We start from the raw sequence: 18023 nt of genomic DNA, 5'->3' as shown, positions 1-18023 counted from the left end.
ATTTGCTACTCTCAGGGAATCCTGTCATCTAAAACTTAGCTTTCAATTGGTGCTCACAAATTGGTGAACCATTTTCACTTTCCATTTTCACAGGTCAGAGGGCTATATCCCCTGAGAGTGGATCAAACTGCTGCTTTCTCTGCATTGATTGTAATTATAGACCAATTACAATAGACCAGTGCAGTGATTCAGCTGTACATAACCTCTATTCCAGCCTTTTTCAACCAGGGTTTTGTGAAATCCTGGGGTTTTTTTGATGGCCCTGGAAGGGTTTCTCAAATAGGTGGGAGTTAATTGATTTTTTGACCTGTGAGTACCCAGCTTGCTGGGGGGTAAACGGTAATGACTGGGGAAGGCACTGGTAAACCACCCCGTATTGAGTCTGCCAAGAAAACGCTAGAGGGCGTCACCCCAAGGGTCAGACATGACTCGGTGCTTGCACAGGGGATACCTTTACCTTTACCTTTAATTGATTTTTATATCTTTTAAAAATGTGTTAAACATTTATTGAGTGATATGACCATCTATAATCATGTCAACTTGCCCTGCCCCTCCCAAAATGGCTAATGATGGGACTGGAGGGGGTGAGAAGGGGAGGGGCCCAAGGTGGGTATATGCACAGCTATGCTTCCCAATGAGATTCTGGGGTTTCTTGAAGTCTGAAGAATGGTAAAGAAGTTTTTCTTAAAACTTCTAGATAAAATTGTTGCTTTTTCTAATGCCAAAAATAGGACTTTTTTTTTTAGGTGGGACCAGTGAAAGGACACACTTAATCATGCATGACAAATTTGTACAGGATGTTGTGTTTCAGTATAACTAGAGGGGTTTTCTAATCCTCTGAGACTGCATACGTACCTTGAAGCAGTCTCACATACAGCTGTGGTGCAGAGTGTTCTTATACTGAAGACTGGGTGTAGCTCATTCCTGTCTTTCTAGAATAGTTGCCTTCAGCCTTACGAGATCCAGAACCCCACCATTCAGTTCTAATTTATGGTGTGGAACCCACCTGAAACTTACTTCTGCTTGTGTCCGTTTATTTGTCTCTACTTGTGGGATGGTGGTCTAACTTTACCCCTTTGTATGCGGCTGTTATGCAACCAGAGTTTAACAGAACTTAGTTCATCTACAAACGGAGAGCCAGCGTAGCGTAGTAGTAAAGAGCAACAGACTAATCTGGAAAAATGGATTTGATTTCCTATTCTTTCACCTGAAGCCTGCTGGGTGACCTTGGGCCAGTCAGTTTTCTCAGAGCTTTCTCAACTCTACCTACCTTGCAAAGTGCCTGTTGTGGGGAGAGGAAGGCAATTGTAAATTGTTTTGAGACCCTTTGGGTTGAGAAAAACAGGATGTAAAAACCTCTTCAGTATCTGCTACACTGTTTTACAGGAAAACCTATAGCACTAAGTTTATTACTACTTAGGAAAAAATTGTCATTTTGTAACAATTTAAGTTTAAATAAGTCCATTTAAGTATTCCCTATAATTTCTCACTTGCTACTACTTTAAACCTGCTTTTCTAACAATAGTCCTCAAAAAGGCTAAGCTCTGACTGCATTTTTAAAATCTGTCAGAAATTATTTTGATTTGATCTTTACACAAATTCTCTTGAGTAATATATTCCTATTAATAATATAGACCAGTATTTAATAACCTACAGATTGTTTCTCAATTATTAATATCTACCACTCGGTTCTTAATTATTGTATCAAAGCTACATCTTCAAATGTTGGTTGTTCTCAGATGTTGGTGTTGCTAATTTGGTAATTGCCCATGTGGTTGTGTACTTTGATAAAATTGTTAAACAGTGTATGCTGATTCTGAAATTAATTTTAGAAATTCTCAAACTGGAAGGCAGGCACAGTACAGGAAGAGCCAACCAGCAGGATAGTAATGAAATGAAGGTCATCAGCCCCTCCATCAGAATGTAACCTTGGGATGACCTTCGGTCTGTCAAGATTCTCTCAGAGCTAACTTAAACCCACTGCTTATAATAGACTTAGAGTGGTATAATTTTCCCCAAGATTGTACTATAAGTCTGTCATCCAAGCAGCACTACTGTGATCAGCTGATGATTTGCTGCCCGGTCTCCTGATGTGTGTTCTTTGCGTCAGTTTTTGACGCAACAAATTATAAATTGCTGTACTTAAATATTAAGTATGTACATGGAATGGCAGAAGGCAAAAACTACAACTTTTTGTTACGCTTGTGAATTTGTTACCAAAATGCCTCTGCTCTGTAATTATATTGTATCATTGAACAAATGCTTATTCGGTTGAAGCAATGTTGGCCATGTGGGTATGTCAGATTTCTGTGTTTGGGTCAAGACATTAAACCAAGAACTAGAACTAAAACAGCATGGTAAAGACTTAATTGCCCCTGATAAGGTGGTAACAGAAGTCATCCACTTCTGTCACTAAAGCAAATACTTTAGTAGCCACATTTTAGACCAGTTGTACTTAGAATGAAAAATGTGCACGTACTAAAGAGACTTTTTCACTATTGTATTCCACAATTTGGGAAAGGTGCTGTTACTTGTATATGACAATCATCTATGGAACCGTTTGCCAACAGCATCTGTGCTTCCCTAATCCTGAGCCAACTTGCTGGAAGGGCAGTATGAATAAAAACCCTTTACTACAGAGGCTTCGGGGTGCCTGTCTAGTGATAGCTTCTTAAGCACCACCGTTAAAGACAGGAGTGGGATCCTGAAAAACTGGTCTGTTTGCATTATATCTTGGATTGGGAGTAACCAGGAAACGAGAGGAAGAGGAAGCAGAAATGGAGAACTAGGATGCCCTTGAAAATGAAGCTGTATGAGTGAGCATACATGCTTGCTTATGTCTGCTCATAAGACCCTTTTGCAAATATACCTTACCACATGGGGTTATACGCATTGTGTGCATATATGGTGCTAAACAGTTAGTTGCTGGACCCCAGCTGACCTTGCTGCTTCTTGTGGCTGAAGCAATTAAATCTGCTGCCCTAGCATGGTTACTCCAGCCTGTCCATTTAAGTCAGGTTAAGACTGGAATAACCCTGCATAGGATTGCACTGTCATTCACCACAGTTCCTTCCCTATTTCCTGTTCTCTGACAGCACAATCATGTCTGCACTTTAGGTTCAGTGAGACTTTTCCCCATGTAAACAAATATAAGGCTGCAGCCTGAATCTCCCAAAAAAACAGGAATGTTTGCTGACAGCCGATGAATTCAGGGTATATGTTACAGAGCTAATTTATTTTGTCTTTGCTTTTAATGTGAATAGTATAGCATTCTATTTCTTTGGGGCTGAGATAGTGACTGGAAGGTTCCAAGGTTGTTATTTATATTATTTATTCATATTAGTTTTTGTTAACTGCCGTTCCCAGATCGGCCGGTATAAAAACCTGCAAAAAATAAAATTACAATAAGACACTGGCAATGAGATCCCCTCACCTCCCCACCCATCCATACCCAGCAACATCCCCTACCACCGCCCTAACAACTAAGGGTGTACTAGTGCCCTAGGGCAGCGGTCCCCAACCTTTTGATGGTTGAGGACTGCCTCCAGGGGTGAGGAAGAGCTGGTGGCATGCATGCGCGTTAGCGCCCCTGGTGGTGAAAACGCGCATGCGCAGAGCTGCCGCATATGCGTGTTTTCACCACCAAGTGGCGCTAATGCGCATGCACAGCAGCTCCGCGCATGAGTGTTTGTGTCTGCCGGCGGCCACACCTGCTTCTCCCCCCCCCCCCCCCGTCTAGCAGCAAGAAGCTAGCCGGGCTGCGAGCAAAGTGGCCGCTTTGGCGGCCGGTTCGCTCGCGGCCTGGTGAGCTTCTCGCTGGGGAGAGGCAAGCGTGGCCGCCAGCGGCCCATTACTGAGGCCTTCGCAGCCCAATACCAGGCCACAGACCGGGGGTTACTACTGTGTGGCAGAAGGCATAAGCAGGGAAGGGACCCTATCTTCCTGGCCTGGCCACAATCAAATGCCTGATGGAAAAGCTCCATCTTACAGGTCCTGTGGAACTGTGATAGCTCTGTCAGGGCCTTCAGCTCTTTTGGGAGTTCATTCCACCAGGTCAGAGCCAGGACCGAAAAGACCCTGGCCCTGGTCAAAGTCAGATATGCCTCCTGGGGGCTGGGAACAACCAACAAATTAACACTTGCTGAGCGAAGAGCTCTATGAGGAGCATAAGGAAATATCCCTCAGATAAGGCCACAGATGGCCTTAAAGGTAAGAACCAAAACTTTAAACCTGATCCAGAAGATAACTGGAACCAATGCAGCTGCCTCAGCACAGGCTGGATATGGGCCCTTCAGGATGACCTTGTGAGGACCCTAGCAGCCACATTTTGGACCAGTTGTAATTTCTGGGTCAGGGATAGGGGCAGGCCTGCATAGAGTGAGTTATAGAAGTCTAATCTGGAACTGACAGTTGCATGGGTTTCAGTGGTCAGATGACCTGGGAACAGGTAGGGCACTAGTTAGCCTCATTTGGCACAGATGATAAAATGCCACTTGGGCTACTTTTGTGACCTGAGCATCCATAGAAAGGGAGGCATCAAAGATCACCCCTAAATTCTTGGTGGAGTCCAGTAAGCTGCACTCCATCCAGGACAGGTAAATGTGCTTCCTGATATAGCCCCCTGCTACCCAGCCACTGGACCTCCATCTTAGAGGGGTTGAGCTTCAGGCGACTAAGCCTGAGCCATCCAGAAACCACTTCTAAGCACGTGATGAAAGTTTCCAGAGGGGGAGTCCGTCTGTCAGAGCTTGGTGTCATCCACGTACTTGAGACAACCCAGCCCCAAGCTGTGGACCAGCTTTGCCAGAGGGCTCATACAGATATTAAATAATGTAGGGAGATTATTGCCCCCTGCAGTACCCCGCTAGAGAGCACTAAGTGGTGTGATAGCTCCTTCCCCACTGTCACCTGTGTCCGGTTCTGGAGGAAGGAGACTAGCCACTGTAAGGCCGTCCCCCTAATCCCCATCCTGGCGAGGCGGTGAGCTAACTCATGATTGCATCAAATGTGGCTGACAGATCTATAAGCACGAGGATTGCCAAATGGCCCCGATCCAGCTGGCACCGGAAATCATCCATCAAGACAACTAGAGTAGTCTCCACCCCGTGGCCAGGAGGGAAGCCTGACTGATATGCATCCAGGATCAAAGCTTCCTCCAAGAATGCCAGAAGCTAGTCCATGACTGCTCTCTCAACTACCTTACCCAGAAATGCTAAATGAAAGACTGGGTGGTAGCTGGCGGGATCCCATGGATCCTGCAATGGTTTTTTTTTTTTCAAAAGAGGGTAAACCACTGTCCCCTGAAGCAGTTTGGGGAATTTTGGATGACAGAGGTTAATAATACCCCTCAAAGGGCATCCCCTTTCCTTTGGTTGCCCGATTTGAGCAACCATAATGGACAGGGATCAGAGAGACAAGTGGTAGACCTCATTGAGCCCAGCAACTTGTCCACTTCGGATAGAGAGCCCCTGAAGCCATCAAATGTTATCCTCTGCAACGGCCACAGAGCTTTTCTACCAGCACCAGGATACCAAAATCTCGTTGTACCTAACTGAGATACCTTGTAGAAACAGTAGGAACTCTTTTATAAAATCTGAAATTAAAGTTGCTACTCTAAGGCCTTTCTAGATAGGGGCAAATCTTGATTTTCCAGCCCTGGAAGTTTGTGATGTGTAATCTGCTCCCATATCTGTTTTCTCAGAGCTTCATTTGAGTAACATCAATAGGGTTACTATTGATAGGCATTGAACATACGGGTCAGCCCATTGATTTATCTAAGCCATTCCTTTCTCCTCTAACTGGTATCAACTCTTTGAAGTAGTAGATTCTGGCCCAGCCTTTCAGATGGTGCAAAATTCATTGTGTTGATCACATAGACCAGGGGTAGTTAACCTGTGGTCCTCCAGATGTCCATGGACTACAATTCCCATGAGCCCCTGCCATCTGGAGGACCACAGGTTGACTACCCCTGACATAGACTGTTGGCTGTAAAAACGCGTTAACTTTTAAGACAGTCTTTCCGAACCTTTCTACCATTGAGAAACCTTGACATTCTTCAGGCTTCAAGAAACCCCAAAGGTGGTGCAATTGTGCCAAATATGGTTGAGAAACAAAATGGTGTATACCAGGGCCCCTCCCCTTTCCACCCCCTCCAGACCTATCATTGGCCATTAGGAGGGCAACATGATCATATATGTTCATATCACCTGGTAAATGTTTAACAATTTTAAAAAAATTAACTCCCACCCATATGGGAAATCTTTCCAGGACTGTCAGGAAACCCCAGGGTTTCCCAAATCCCTGTTTGAGAAAGCCTGTTTTAAGATGTTGCAGAGTTACTTGTTCCGAAAAACTTGTAGCTCCACCTTCATTTTATAACAAATTTGGACAGGGTTTACTAAGCATTGTCTGGTCCTCTTTTAACAGAAAATACTTTTTTTTTTGTATTGAGCTTTTGCTAACTTTTCTGTCTATTGTTTTATGATAACATTTTGGGGACTTGGCTCACCACTCTTGAAGGGGTTCAGTGATCTCTCGATGGCTGGGTAAAGAGCCCGGGGATGATGCTGGCTGCTTGTAATCCACCTTCAGTCCTAGTGAGAAAAAAACCCAAAATAAAGTGTTCTAGGACAAACAAAACCCAGCATGTGGGTTTTAATGTAGAAACTGAGAACATAAAGGTTGGTCAAAAAAAGAATGCCATTTTGTAGCTGAAGCTATGGATCTCTGCTTTGGTTCTTAGATGTGTCAAATCTTATTAGTCTAGAAATCCTTTCTGTTGTGGGCGGTACCGTGGTGGGGTCTTTCATGCAGGCCAATAGAACATTTTGGTTGTGACCGGACTTGACTACCCATTTGTGAGGCCTGTAAGAGAGGAAGTGTCAGCATTCACAGCTTACTTTATTGTATTACTACCATCCAGCCTTTTCTCTCTGTAAATAAGGCATTGTATATGCTTCCTATGTAGTCCACTGTCACATAGCATCTCTTAACTGTAGCACCTTTTCTTTCTTTGGTCAATGTATTAACTTAGGGGTTTTTTTGATACATAAGTAGTTCCCAATTTATTATTGAACAACATCTTACCCAAGTCCAGTCACACACCTCTTCATCTGTTTGGCCAAACAACTTGCCCTTATCACTAGTGGGGAAACAGGAGAGTTCCGTGCAAGTAAGGAGAGCAGGAAGCTTACAAGGCCAGGGTGTGTCCTCACTCTGTGTATGGAGTTACGTTATGTTTATGTCTACAGTGTGTAGTATTTAGCCTGGACCACACCAATGAACATTAACATAAGGGCGATATGGTTTGGGGATCTGAAGGATGGCCTGTAACAGTATACAGGGGTGACATCAGTATATCTCTAAAATGGTTTGTCAAGAAGTTCTGTCCATTTTGCACTAAGAAGGATGTGTAGTATGCTATAGTTTAAGGCAGGGATTCCCAACATGGGTTCTAGGGCAGTGGTCCCCAACCTTTTTTCGGCTGGGGACCGGCAGGGCAACAGCCCCACCCATGCATCGTGTATGCGCGGCAGAAATCGCGCATGCGCGATTTCGGCCGCGCATGTGCGCAGGCGCAGCCTGATTCCCTCTCCCCCCCCCTCCCGCAGTAAGAAGCTTCCTGGGCCGCAAGTTTGCGGCCTGGGAAGTTTTTTACTGCGGAGGGGCGGGGAGAGGGAACCGTGGCCCGGCGCCATGACCCGCAGGTTGGGGACCACTGTTCTAGGGAACCCGAGAACTCTCCAGGGGTTATATGGCCCTTCGAAAAAAATTCAGATGACAACTGACACCTCTAGACATCACTGGAGCCCACTTCCTCTGTTGGTCTACAGGCCTAGTCTCTGTTGCCACAACGGAAATGGTAAATGATCGATTGGCTAGCTCTTGCATCTTATTAATGTGCCCACTTCTCTGAAGGGGCATGTCACCATTTCCAGGGGTCCTCAAAGCCTGAAAAATATTTCAGGGGTTCCTCCACAGTCAAAAGGTTGCAAAAGGCTGGCTTAGGGTCAGTGTATGGACAAGGCCCAACCAGGTCTCACTGCTGCGCTTGTAAATCCTCCTCCCTGGAAGTCTGTCGATCCCTTGAGCAAATGTAGCAGCACATTATGGTTTGTGGATTTTGGAAAGGTACAGGCCATATTGTGCTGCCTCCAAAATTCAAGGATTTCTTCCTCATGAACGGAGGCTTCAGCTGTTGGACGGTTGTGGATAGGTTCCTGGTGTCAGCTGTGCCCTAGCAGCACAAAAATATTGGGAGTTATTATTAGTCAAGTGCCCCCAATATTGACTGTGCTGCTGAAGTAAGGCTGATGATTCTTCCACAAGTCTCTTGGAGTAAACGGATATCTAGTGCCGGTGGTGCTGTAATCGTGCAGCTCATGTCCATCGACGCTGCTGATGTAATTCTGTTAACTGCAATAAATGTTCCAGAATTGTGTTGTCTGGTAGATAAATTTCTGCTATAATTTGAGTTCATGACTCTGCTTAAATGTTTTAATGGCACTATGCAGCAATCCGGCCGACTGATTGGCCTATCACACAGTCGCTGTGTGACCCATTTTCTCACGTTAGTGGATTTGTCCTTCATCTAAGGACCTCAGGGCAGCATGTATCATTTTCTCCTTTTCCATTGTATGTTCACAGTAGCCCTATGAGGTAGGTTAGAAAGAAAGAGGTCCTGTTTGGTCAGCAACTCTTAGGGCAGAGCTGGGATTTGAACCAAGGTTTCTTAAATCCTATTTCAGCACTTCCCAGTATGTTATACTTGGTCATACAAGTTAGGAGAATACTTGGCACGTCACGTTGGTGGTTGAAACTTCTTCATATATGTTAGCTCATCTATACTTATTATATAGGTCATTATTACTCCAAAATTGAAGGAAGGCTCAAAGATTAAAAGTGAAATACAGCTTTCGTCACTTCTGTTCTTTTTAGTTATTATGCTGAAACTAGTACTGTGCTGCCCTATCCTGGATGGACCAGGTTGGCTGATCTCATCAGATCTTCCAAACTAGGTACTTCGGTGGGAGATCTCCAGAGAAGTCCATGGTCATTTTGCAGAGGCAGGCAATAGCAAACTACTTCTGAATGTCTCTTGCCTTCAAACCTCTATGGGATTGCCATACATTGGCTATGTCTTAACAGCACTCTACCCTATCAGTACTAAGCTACCTCCAATTCCTGAGAGAATTTCAGCAAATTAAATTGTCTCACTTACCTTTATCTAAATCTTCACCCATGGGCTACAAGTAACCTTCTCCCAGCTTGCTCAGTATGTATGGGAGGTGAGATCAACCATTGGTACCTACTGTGAAGGGTCCTTCTCCCCTGAGGTAATGGAGGACATCTTGTTGAGTTTTCCCACTCTGTTCTCCAGGGAGGCAGGATAGAACTTTCCCCCACTTCCTGGCTCGCGCACTGTGGATTCCAGTATTGGACTAACAAAGCTTAAGAGATACTGTCATGCAACAGTACTCATGGGAACAAAACTTTTAGAACACCAAAAAAAATTGAAAACACTTAAGAACAAGATAAGAAGAATCCAATGGAGGAAAACCTAAAAGAAGTCTATTCCTAATAACTAGGTCAAACTAACACCTAAACCCTACCTATGACAGGGTGGGACAGGAATATTCATTTTGGAGGGGAAATTCTCACAGTGCGGAAGGGTGTAGAAAGAGATGCATCATAACTACACTAGGGTAACCTTCCAAAATGATCAGAATTCATTCCAGTTACAACCACAAAGTTCATAGTACCACCCGAAAACCCTATCCCAGGGGTCTCAAGCCTTTTTAAAGACCTTTGGGCACCTTTGGAATTCTGATACAGCAGGTATACAATGGCTGAAGTAGCTTAACTTCAGTCATAAAGATCTTTGTACTGTGCTGGCATCTACTATCAAAGCAGTGTCTTAAAAATCAGCACAGTCAACCAAATCTCCTGTAGCCAATCGGAAGACCTTTTGGCTAAAAGGCCCACCCTTTCTAAAAGCAGAGGAGTTTGTAGGCACCGTATTTGGGGACCCTGCCCTACCTTTTGGGGATACCATGATTCCAGAGATTTTCAGATTCTTGCAATGCTTCCCTTCCTGTTTATGAGGTCAGGCATGACTGGATTTATTTTGTCCTAGGAGGCATACGATCTTGTGTGAACAAATTATTATAATAGGTAGCAGACTATGTTACCAGTGGCTGCAATGGAAAACTGTGTTTTGACATTTAAAATAAGTGTAAATGAGCTTTGAAGCTGCAGTAACTGAACCTACATTTATTTCACTAAAAAGAACCAAAGAACAACTGTATGGCAGCAAACATCTAGCTGCCACCCTTTTTAAGCTACATTTATACACCCATTGCAATTTTGAGCCCAGTAATTTCTACACCATATCTAAAATGTCACTGAAGACTTCACTTCTGTTTGTGCCTCTGGACAGCCTTTGTTCGGGGCACAGCAGAACCCTGCTGAGCTCGGCTGATGGGAAGGGCATCCAGCTGTCTTGTTCTTTCAAAACAGTAGCACTCGATTTTCTCTTCGGCCGAGACCGTCCTCGTGCTTACTAAATGGAATCCTTCTTTCAGTAAGACGTCCACCAGCAGGCCGAGAACATTAGTCCCGTTAATCAGTTTCCGGGGGTCAGGTTTGATGGAAACATACCTGGAAAATGTGAGGAAGTTGTTGATTGTTGACAAGCTTTTATTTTGCTGCATTTATTAATAATAAAAATAACAAAAATAAAATTTGCTTTGTGGATGGATTTTTAACCAGTCCTGTTTCTGAAGTCTGAAAAGAAGTACTTTGCGACAGATAATAAAGACTTGGAAATATTTGTGACGTGATCTTTACTGCGGTAAATAGCATATTGTAAGTAGGATCCCAAATGCTGGCAGGGGCTCATGGGAATTGTAGTCCATGAACATCTGGAGGACCACAGGTTGACTACTTCTGACTTAATGTGTTGTTAATACTCATGCGTACTCCTGTGCTTTCTGGTGGCTCCAGGCTTCTAATGTCCTAACATGTTCGTTATTGATTATCTCGTTTTGTTAATTGTACTGACTCATTACGTGAAATCTGCCTTGTCCATGTGAGAAAGGAAGGCTAAAATTAAAATACAATTCGGTCAGCTTCTAATGAAAATTGTAGGTGTTCAAACCCTACCATGTTTCTGAAGGAAGCAGGTTCCAATTCTGAGAAATGGCCTCTGAAAACAGCTCTCTGTGGCTTATGGCTATGGAAGGAAGACCTGTTTTTTTGTCCTCTGCTTTCAATGCATGAAGGAGCCTCAAAGTGGCTTACAGTCATCTTCCCTTCCTCACTCTACAACAGACACCCTCTGGGTTAAGTGGGGCTGAGAGAGCTCTGAGAGAACTGTGACTGGCCCAGGGTCACCCAGTTGCCTGCATGTGGAAGAGGAGTGGAGAATCAAACCCAGTTCTCCAGGTTAGAGACCGCTGCTCTTAACCACTGACTACACCATGCTGGCTCTCAAACCAAGAACAAATTCTAATGCAATAGCAGGAGAAGCTTCCATCCTTTTAATATGTTTTAATATCAAAAATAGGATCCCAAATAGCCCCTACTAGCCTTGGACTGCAAGGAAAACAAATCTGCCAGTTCTAGAGGAGATCAGTCCAGACTGCTCCTTAGAACGCTAGATCCTGAAGATGAAACTGAAATACTTTGACCACCTCATGAGAAGGAAGGACTCCCTGGAGAAGAGCCTAATGCTGGGAGCGACTGAGGGCAAAAGAAGAAGGGGACGACAGAGAATGAGGTGGCTGGATGGAGTCACTGAAGCAGTAGGTGCAAACTTAAATGGACTTAGAGGAATGGTAGAGGACAGAAAGGCCTGGAGGATCATTGTCCATGGGGTCGCGATGGGTCAGACACGACTTCGCATCTAACAACAACAAGCCTGAGCTTATCAAAGTTCAGAAGCTAAGCAGGGTCATTTGTGGTTAGCACTTGGATAGGAGAACACCAAGGAACTCCAGGGTTGCTATACAGAGGAAAACAGTGGCAATAGTCCTGTTGGGTGAAGTGTTCATAAGTGCCCCTGTAGAAAGAAACTCCCAAAGAGCTTGAGTCTCTTGCTAAAACACCACTAACCCCTGAGCTAAAATAATTCGCAGGCACTTCTTTGAAGTCACACAACGCCATCAGCAGCAGCCAGAGCACATCGTGGATGTTCAAAACAAATGCATCACGTTAACTGTATGCCATATCGCACAACGTAGGAGCACAGCCACAAAAGACGTGAGGATAACTGGGGCTAATCGGACATGACTTCGGTCAGTATGTACGTTCACTGGGAAAAGTAAGACTTAAATGATTCTTTAGTTATCCCAAAAGCCATGTACCAAATAAAGGTGTCTCTCTAGTTGAAAGCTTCATTATATCAAGAAGCGCAGTCTGTGAAGACCAATGCTATGTGGATATGATCATTTTTATACAGCGCCAAAATAACCTTTTCCCCTTTACAGCTGCTGTAACGCTCCCCTGGTTGTTGGGTATGGAATCTTCACAGAGATGGCAAGAGAAGGATTTGTTTCCTAATTCTGAAAAGAAGCCGCTTCCCCAAATCCTCATAGATGTCAAGAATTGTAAAATTGACCAGAGTGGATTTCATGAGCTCCTAGTAGTTTTCCCAATTTTATTCCTAAAGGAAACTTTCACAAATAACATATTATTGAAAGTGCTGGTGTCCAGGAAGCCTTCAAAGAAAAACATACAAAATATTTTATAGAACCCACATCTTCTGTTGTGAATATAATATATAGAATATTTAAGGTGGGTTGCTGTATTGGTCTTGAACAGCAGAACAAAGTTTGAGTCCAGGGCCTACTTTAAAACTAGCAATGTTTTATTCAAGATATACAAGTTTTCATGTGCAAGCCCTCTTCTTCAGATATGTTTTTATTTTGTTTATCTTTTATTTATCATTGGATTTATAGGACTGCCCCTCTTGGCCCATCCATCTCAGGACGGTATACAACACATAAAATCAACATAGTTAAAACAGCTCTATGAATTTTCTAAAATTGGTATCCCAAACTTTCTATCTCACCTGCTTTGCTCCTCCCATTAATTGCCAGAACTAGATGGTACAGGAGATTGTTTCAAGGGGAGAAGGGGTTTTCTAGATGTTCCTGGCAGCCTGGCCTCAACCAAATGCCTGGTAGAAGAGCTTGGTTTTACAGGCCCTGTAGAACTGAGTAAGCTCTGACAGGGCTTTTATCTCCTCCAGGAGATTATTCCACCAGGTAGGGGCCAGGCACATCTCTTGTGGACCAGGGACCACCAGACTGTTGGAACCAGCAGAGTGCAATGTTACTTTTTGGAGGGGGGGCATATATCTGAAGTTAGATAGATTAGTTATATCTGAAGAAGTGGGCTTGTACACAAAAGCTTATATCTTGAATAAAACTTAGTCGATCTTAAAGGTTCTCCTGGGCTCAAATTTTGTAATATATTTAAGTTTTTCATCTTTTCACTAACTAAACCATTTTCAAATGATGGGACATTGTCAGAGGTCCCACTACCTGCTAATTTTCTTTATAGAGAATATACAATCAGGTGGACATGCACATTATTAGAGAAAGCTTGTTTAAAAGTTGATTCCAGCAAGGGAAGAGGGAGGTATTTAAGACCAGTGTTGCCCCCCCACCCTTCTCCATAGGTTCCTGTGACATTTATATGCAGGCTCATGGTGGTTGGGTGAAAGATACCATTGGGAACTTGTTTATGTCAGGACTCCGTAAAGTGAGTTTGCCCGGAGCTCATGACTGAATAAAGAGAATGGGAAGGTACAAAGCAGGCAAGGATTGCTGGACCTATCATTGTACCTACAGATCTCTGCTGTTAGCATCTGCCCACAGTGTTACAACAGAAAAAACCAGGGAAGCTTTCCAAGGCAATATGTTTGTGATAATGTATATAATGAATTTCAATACAATATATTTTACGATTCCTTTATATATATATACCAGAAGGATGGCTTCTAGATAAATTCCGTTTTCATTGACTTCATCAGTGGTTGAATCCTCCAATCCTCCAAAAGCAGTTTATTGTATCAAAGGTGGCAAAATCCTACCGCCTTTCCTTATATTACTGTTTTAGTATTTTAGTATCAATAGGCCATAGGCTCTCTAGGGCAGGGGTAGTCCACCTGTGGGGCTCATGGGAATTGTAATCCATGGACATCTGGAGGACCACAGGTTGACTACCCCTGCTCCAGGGTACTGCGGGGAATGCTAGTCAACGTGGTCATTGTAAAAGAATTGTAAAAGAAATTGTATTGAAATTCATATACATCAGTGGTCCCCAACCCCCGGTCTGGGGACCAGGACCGGTCCGTGGATCATTCGGTACCAGGCTGCGGCTCCTCCTCATCCTCCTCCCCAGCAGCCCCCCTCGGGGGCTGCCCCTGCCACTCTGCCGTCGGCTCACCTTTGGTGCTCTCCAGCAGCCACCATAGCTGGGGCTCCCCCTCGCCGTGGCACTGCACAGCTGCTGCTGGTAGCACCCCCCAGCGGGCGAAGTCAGGGGTGCCAGCGGTAAAGCAAATGGAGCAGGGGCTCAGGCTATGGCGACATCCCTTGGCAAAAGACTACCTACCCCCCCGGGCCTCAGTAAATTGTCAAGTGTTGACCGGTCCCCGGTGATAAAAAGGTTACATTATCACAAACATATTGCCTTGGAAAGGTTCCCTGTTTTCTTTCTGTTGATTTTCCATTGTGAACCTTTATTTTTTTTTCGTATTTCATAGTGTTACAATATGCTGATGCCACCTAGCTCTATATTTCTTGGTTCAAATCGCCTAGTGATGGGATAGAGCAGGGGTCCTCAGTCTGGCCACTGTGGGCAACATGGCACCAAACACCTTTCCTGGTACTTGCGTGATATTTTTAGAGTGGGCGGGGCCAGGTGCAGATTTTGTCCAGCAGGGCTTCCTACTGGTCATTGCAAATCTGACTGGATGAACATTTATTTTACGCTTTAGCAGCCGTTGCCACTGCACCAAAAGGTTCTTTAATGTGTAGCATATGCAACAATTTGTTTGTAACCAAGATAAGGCATCCTGTTAGCAGATTCTGTCTGAAATGCTGAAGACTTCCTCCGAGAGTCATTCAAAAAGCTCACCCTCTGACGTTTTGTATTGGTACCATTTTATGATTGTGACCACCATCCTGTCTCACAATTCCAAAGGTTTCCGCTGGCTCACAAAGCTTGGGAACCTTTTTGGTAGAGCCTGAGAACCAATCTGTGACTACTATGTGACTACTGTGACTACTATGGTGAAACAACTACAGGTTAACTAAGGAATCCTGATATGACGGAGGTTGGTTAGTAAGGCTGAGATCCTGAAAGACCTCAGTAATAATGTAGTGGTTAAGAGCGGCAGCTTCTAATCTGGTGTGCCTGGTCAGATTCCCCACTCCTCCTCATGCAGCCAGTTGGGTGACCTTGGGCCAGTCACAGTCCTGTTAGAGCTGTTCTCACAGCGCAGTCCCATCAGAGCTCTCTCAGCCCCATGTGCCTCACAGGGTGTCCGTTGTGGGGAGAGGAAGGGAAGGCAATTGTAATCTACTTTGAGACTCCATCTGGTAGTGAAAAGTGGGATATAAAAAAATAAAAAAACTCTTCATGCATTTTGGAGTGATATTTGATCTAGCTTTATTGCTGGAGAAGCAAGCTGATATAGGTACACAAATAGGCATTCTACCAAACAAAACTTAGGCCGGAAGATGGATTCCTGTTGTAACTGACCTGGCTTCATGGATCCAGGACTCTGGTTACTTTGAGAATAGACTACTACATAACTACAAAGCCTTCTGAAGGTGCTACCCTGCAAACAGGTAAATTCAGTACTTGCCCGTTCATATGCATTTATTGTAGTAGTTCCTACATTGTGGAACAGCCCTCCTCAGGCTAGCAAACCAGAATTGTTTGGGAGAACTTTGTTGTGGCAAGAGTAACACTGTGGTGTCTTCGTTTGGCTCAGGAGGTGACTGTTTCTAAGGAATAAAGTCTTTCCCATTCCGATTGTCCTGTCACCTTAAAGAGATATTTTTGCATGTTTTCCCCCCATTCTGTAATCCCACACCAACTACATTTTTGTCTTACTATGTTCAGAAGGTAGCCATGTTGGTTTGCAGAAGAGCTAGATCCAGTGGCACCCTAGAGACCATAAGATCTTCAAGATATGAGCTTTTGAGAGTCAGAGCTCCCTTTGTCAGATACAAGTCAGGATGGAGATCTCAGAGTCCTTATACCCCAGTCAAAAGTTGGGAGGACGGCATAAGAATAAAGAACAACAAAGGATGGTATAAGAACTGGGATATATGGAACTCGAGATCTCTTTTCTGACTTGTGTCTGTCAAACAGACGGTGGAATTATGGGGATGTGACAAAAGGGAAAGGAGCATGTGATAGAAAGTGACCTGGGTTAGAGCCTAGAAAGGCTTTGAAATCACTGTCAGAATTACAGGGGAGTACAATAGGCAGGTCACAGATAACTAATTGATGAAATTTCTTTCTTGCAGTAATGTTAGGCCTTTCAGAAATAAGACTATACATGCAGTTTGTATTGTCTCATACAGCAATGGTTTGTAAACACACACACACATATATATACCTTGCCCCAAGCCGATCACTGTAGTCAGTGCCGCACTGGAAAATAAAGTCATGATGAGAAGGCCTTTCCAAAGGAAGGGAGACCAGCGGTTTCTGGGCAGGGATGTTGTGGTTATTCCAGGTTGGTCCCCCAAGCTGTTCTGCAAAGATGGTGACACACCCAGCCAGTGCATCGATCGTGGTGCTGCAAGAACCAAAAACCCGGAAAAAAGCCTGAGTCTCTTGGAGCAAGAATCGTATTTCCAGTATCTCCACCTTTGGCTTCAGTGCACTTTCCTGACTAAGGAGGTCAGCCATAGAATAAAGTTCATAGAAGTTAACCTCTCTCTGCAGCCTCTGATAGTCATTAAAATCACTGGGCAGAGAAACCTGGAGAGTTCTCAAGAAATCCAGAATATAGCTAAACAGAACTCCATCACGATCGACAAAGAACTCGCCGTTCACCAGCTGAAATTCCCGATCGCTGCCATTAAGCATCTTTGCCAATCTGGACTCAGGGAACTGCTGTAGTGTAGACGGCCAGGTAGTGAATTTCAACCCTCCCACGTTCAAAATGACCACACCTTGATGGCTCATTTTCTCCTTGGGGAAAACTGAGAATCCAACCGGTGTATAGCCAAATGACACAACGATAAGCCCAAAGCAAAAGCCGTTGATAAGTTTTGTGTTGGTGTGTGTTTGTTGTCGGGGAGAAGGGTAGCACCGGATTCCCAAGCAACCAGAATTTTGAATACACATTCACCAGTTCTGTTGACAGTGCTTGTTGCTTGGGAACCAGATATTGCCAATGAAATAAAGGCCAATTTTAAAGATGTTGAAAGCCCAATGGATCCAGTCCCAAAAGTTTACTGGTGAGCCATGCTGCTTCTCACATGGTTTTTGGATATCCCCCAGTCTAAATTAATGGTCTACCAAAACAAACAAAGTAAAGTACAACTCAAAAGGTCGCAGAGTGGTGAGCAAGTAGAAATACTGAATTGCTTTGAAAATGGGAGAGGTTGCTATAGAAGATTCATTAAGCTGCTCACTCACCTCCTGAAACGGTGGCTGAAAATATGCCTTAATTTTTCATAGCTCTGCAAAGTATTTGCTAGAGATCTCTACCTTCTTGAAGTTGAACCGTACCATCTGAGAAAACTGGCATAAAATGTTTTATAGATGGCATGTGACCCCTAGGTTATTGGGCAAAATATCTGGAAACTATGATACAATATGTTGGAAATGTAAGAAGGTTGGTTCCTTCTATCATATGTGGTGGACATGTAAAAAAACCCAGAAATTCTGGATAAAAATTCATGGTATTGTAGAAGGGATGCTGAAAATCTAATTCCCACTATGTCCCGAATTTATGCTATTGAGCGTTCTGCTGGATAACTGGCAGA

The 18023-nt window shown here is 44.0% G+C and overlaps 1 protein-coding gene and 1 long non-coding RNA gene across 2 annotated transcripts; one reads left to right on the top strand and one right to left on the bottom strand.

The window, feature by feature from the left end:
* Positions 1-3744: 3744 nt before the first annotated feature.
* LOC143827407 (uncharacterized) lies at positions 3745-10829 on the top strand. Its single transcript, XR_013227300.1, has 2 exons — positions 3745-5863; positions 5958-10829. It is a non-coding gene; the product is annotated as an uncharacterized LOC143827407 (long non-coding RNA).
* On the bottom strand, positions 10029-17366 carry KCNRG (potassium channel regulator). Its single transcript, XM_077316923.1, has 2 exons — positions 16643-17366; positions 10029-10659 (listed from the first exon to the last, which is right to left on the bottom strand). Exons 1-2 carry the CDS (start codon positions 17215-17217, stop codon positions 10413-10415), a joined length of 822 nt encoding a protein of 273 aa, XP_077173038.1. The 5' UTR covers positions 17218-17366; the 3' UTR covers positions 10029-10412.
* Between the last annotated feature and the right edge of the window lie 657 nt (positions 17367-18023).

Source organism: Paroedura picta, chromosome 1 (assembly GCF_049243985.1).
Source record: "Paroedura picta isolate Pp20150507F chromosome 1, Ppicta_v3.0, whole genome shotgun sequence".
In the NCBI taxonomy this organism is placed as follows: Eukaryota; Metazoa; Chordata; class Lepidosauria; order Squamata; family Gekkonidae; genus Paroedura; species Paroedura picta.
This window is presented reverse-complemented; position numbering and strand designations above follow the sequence as displayed.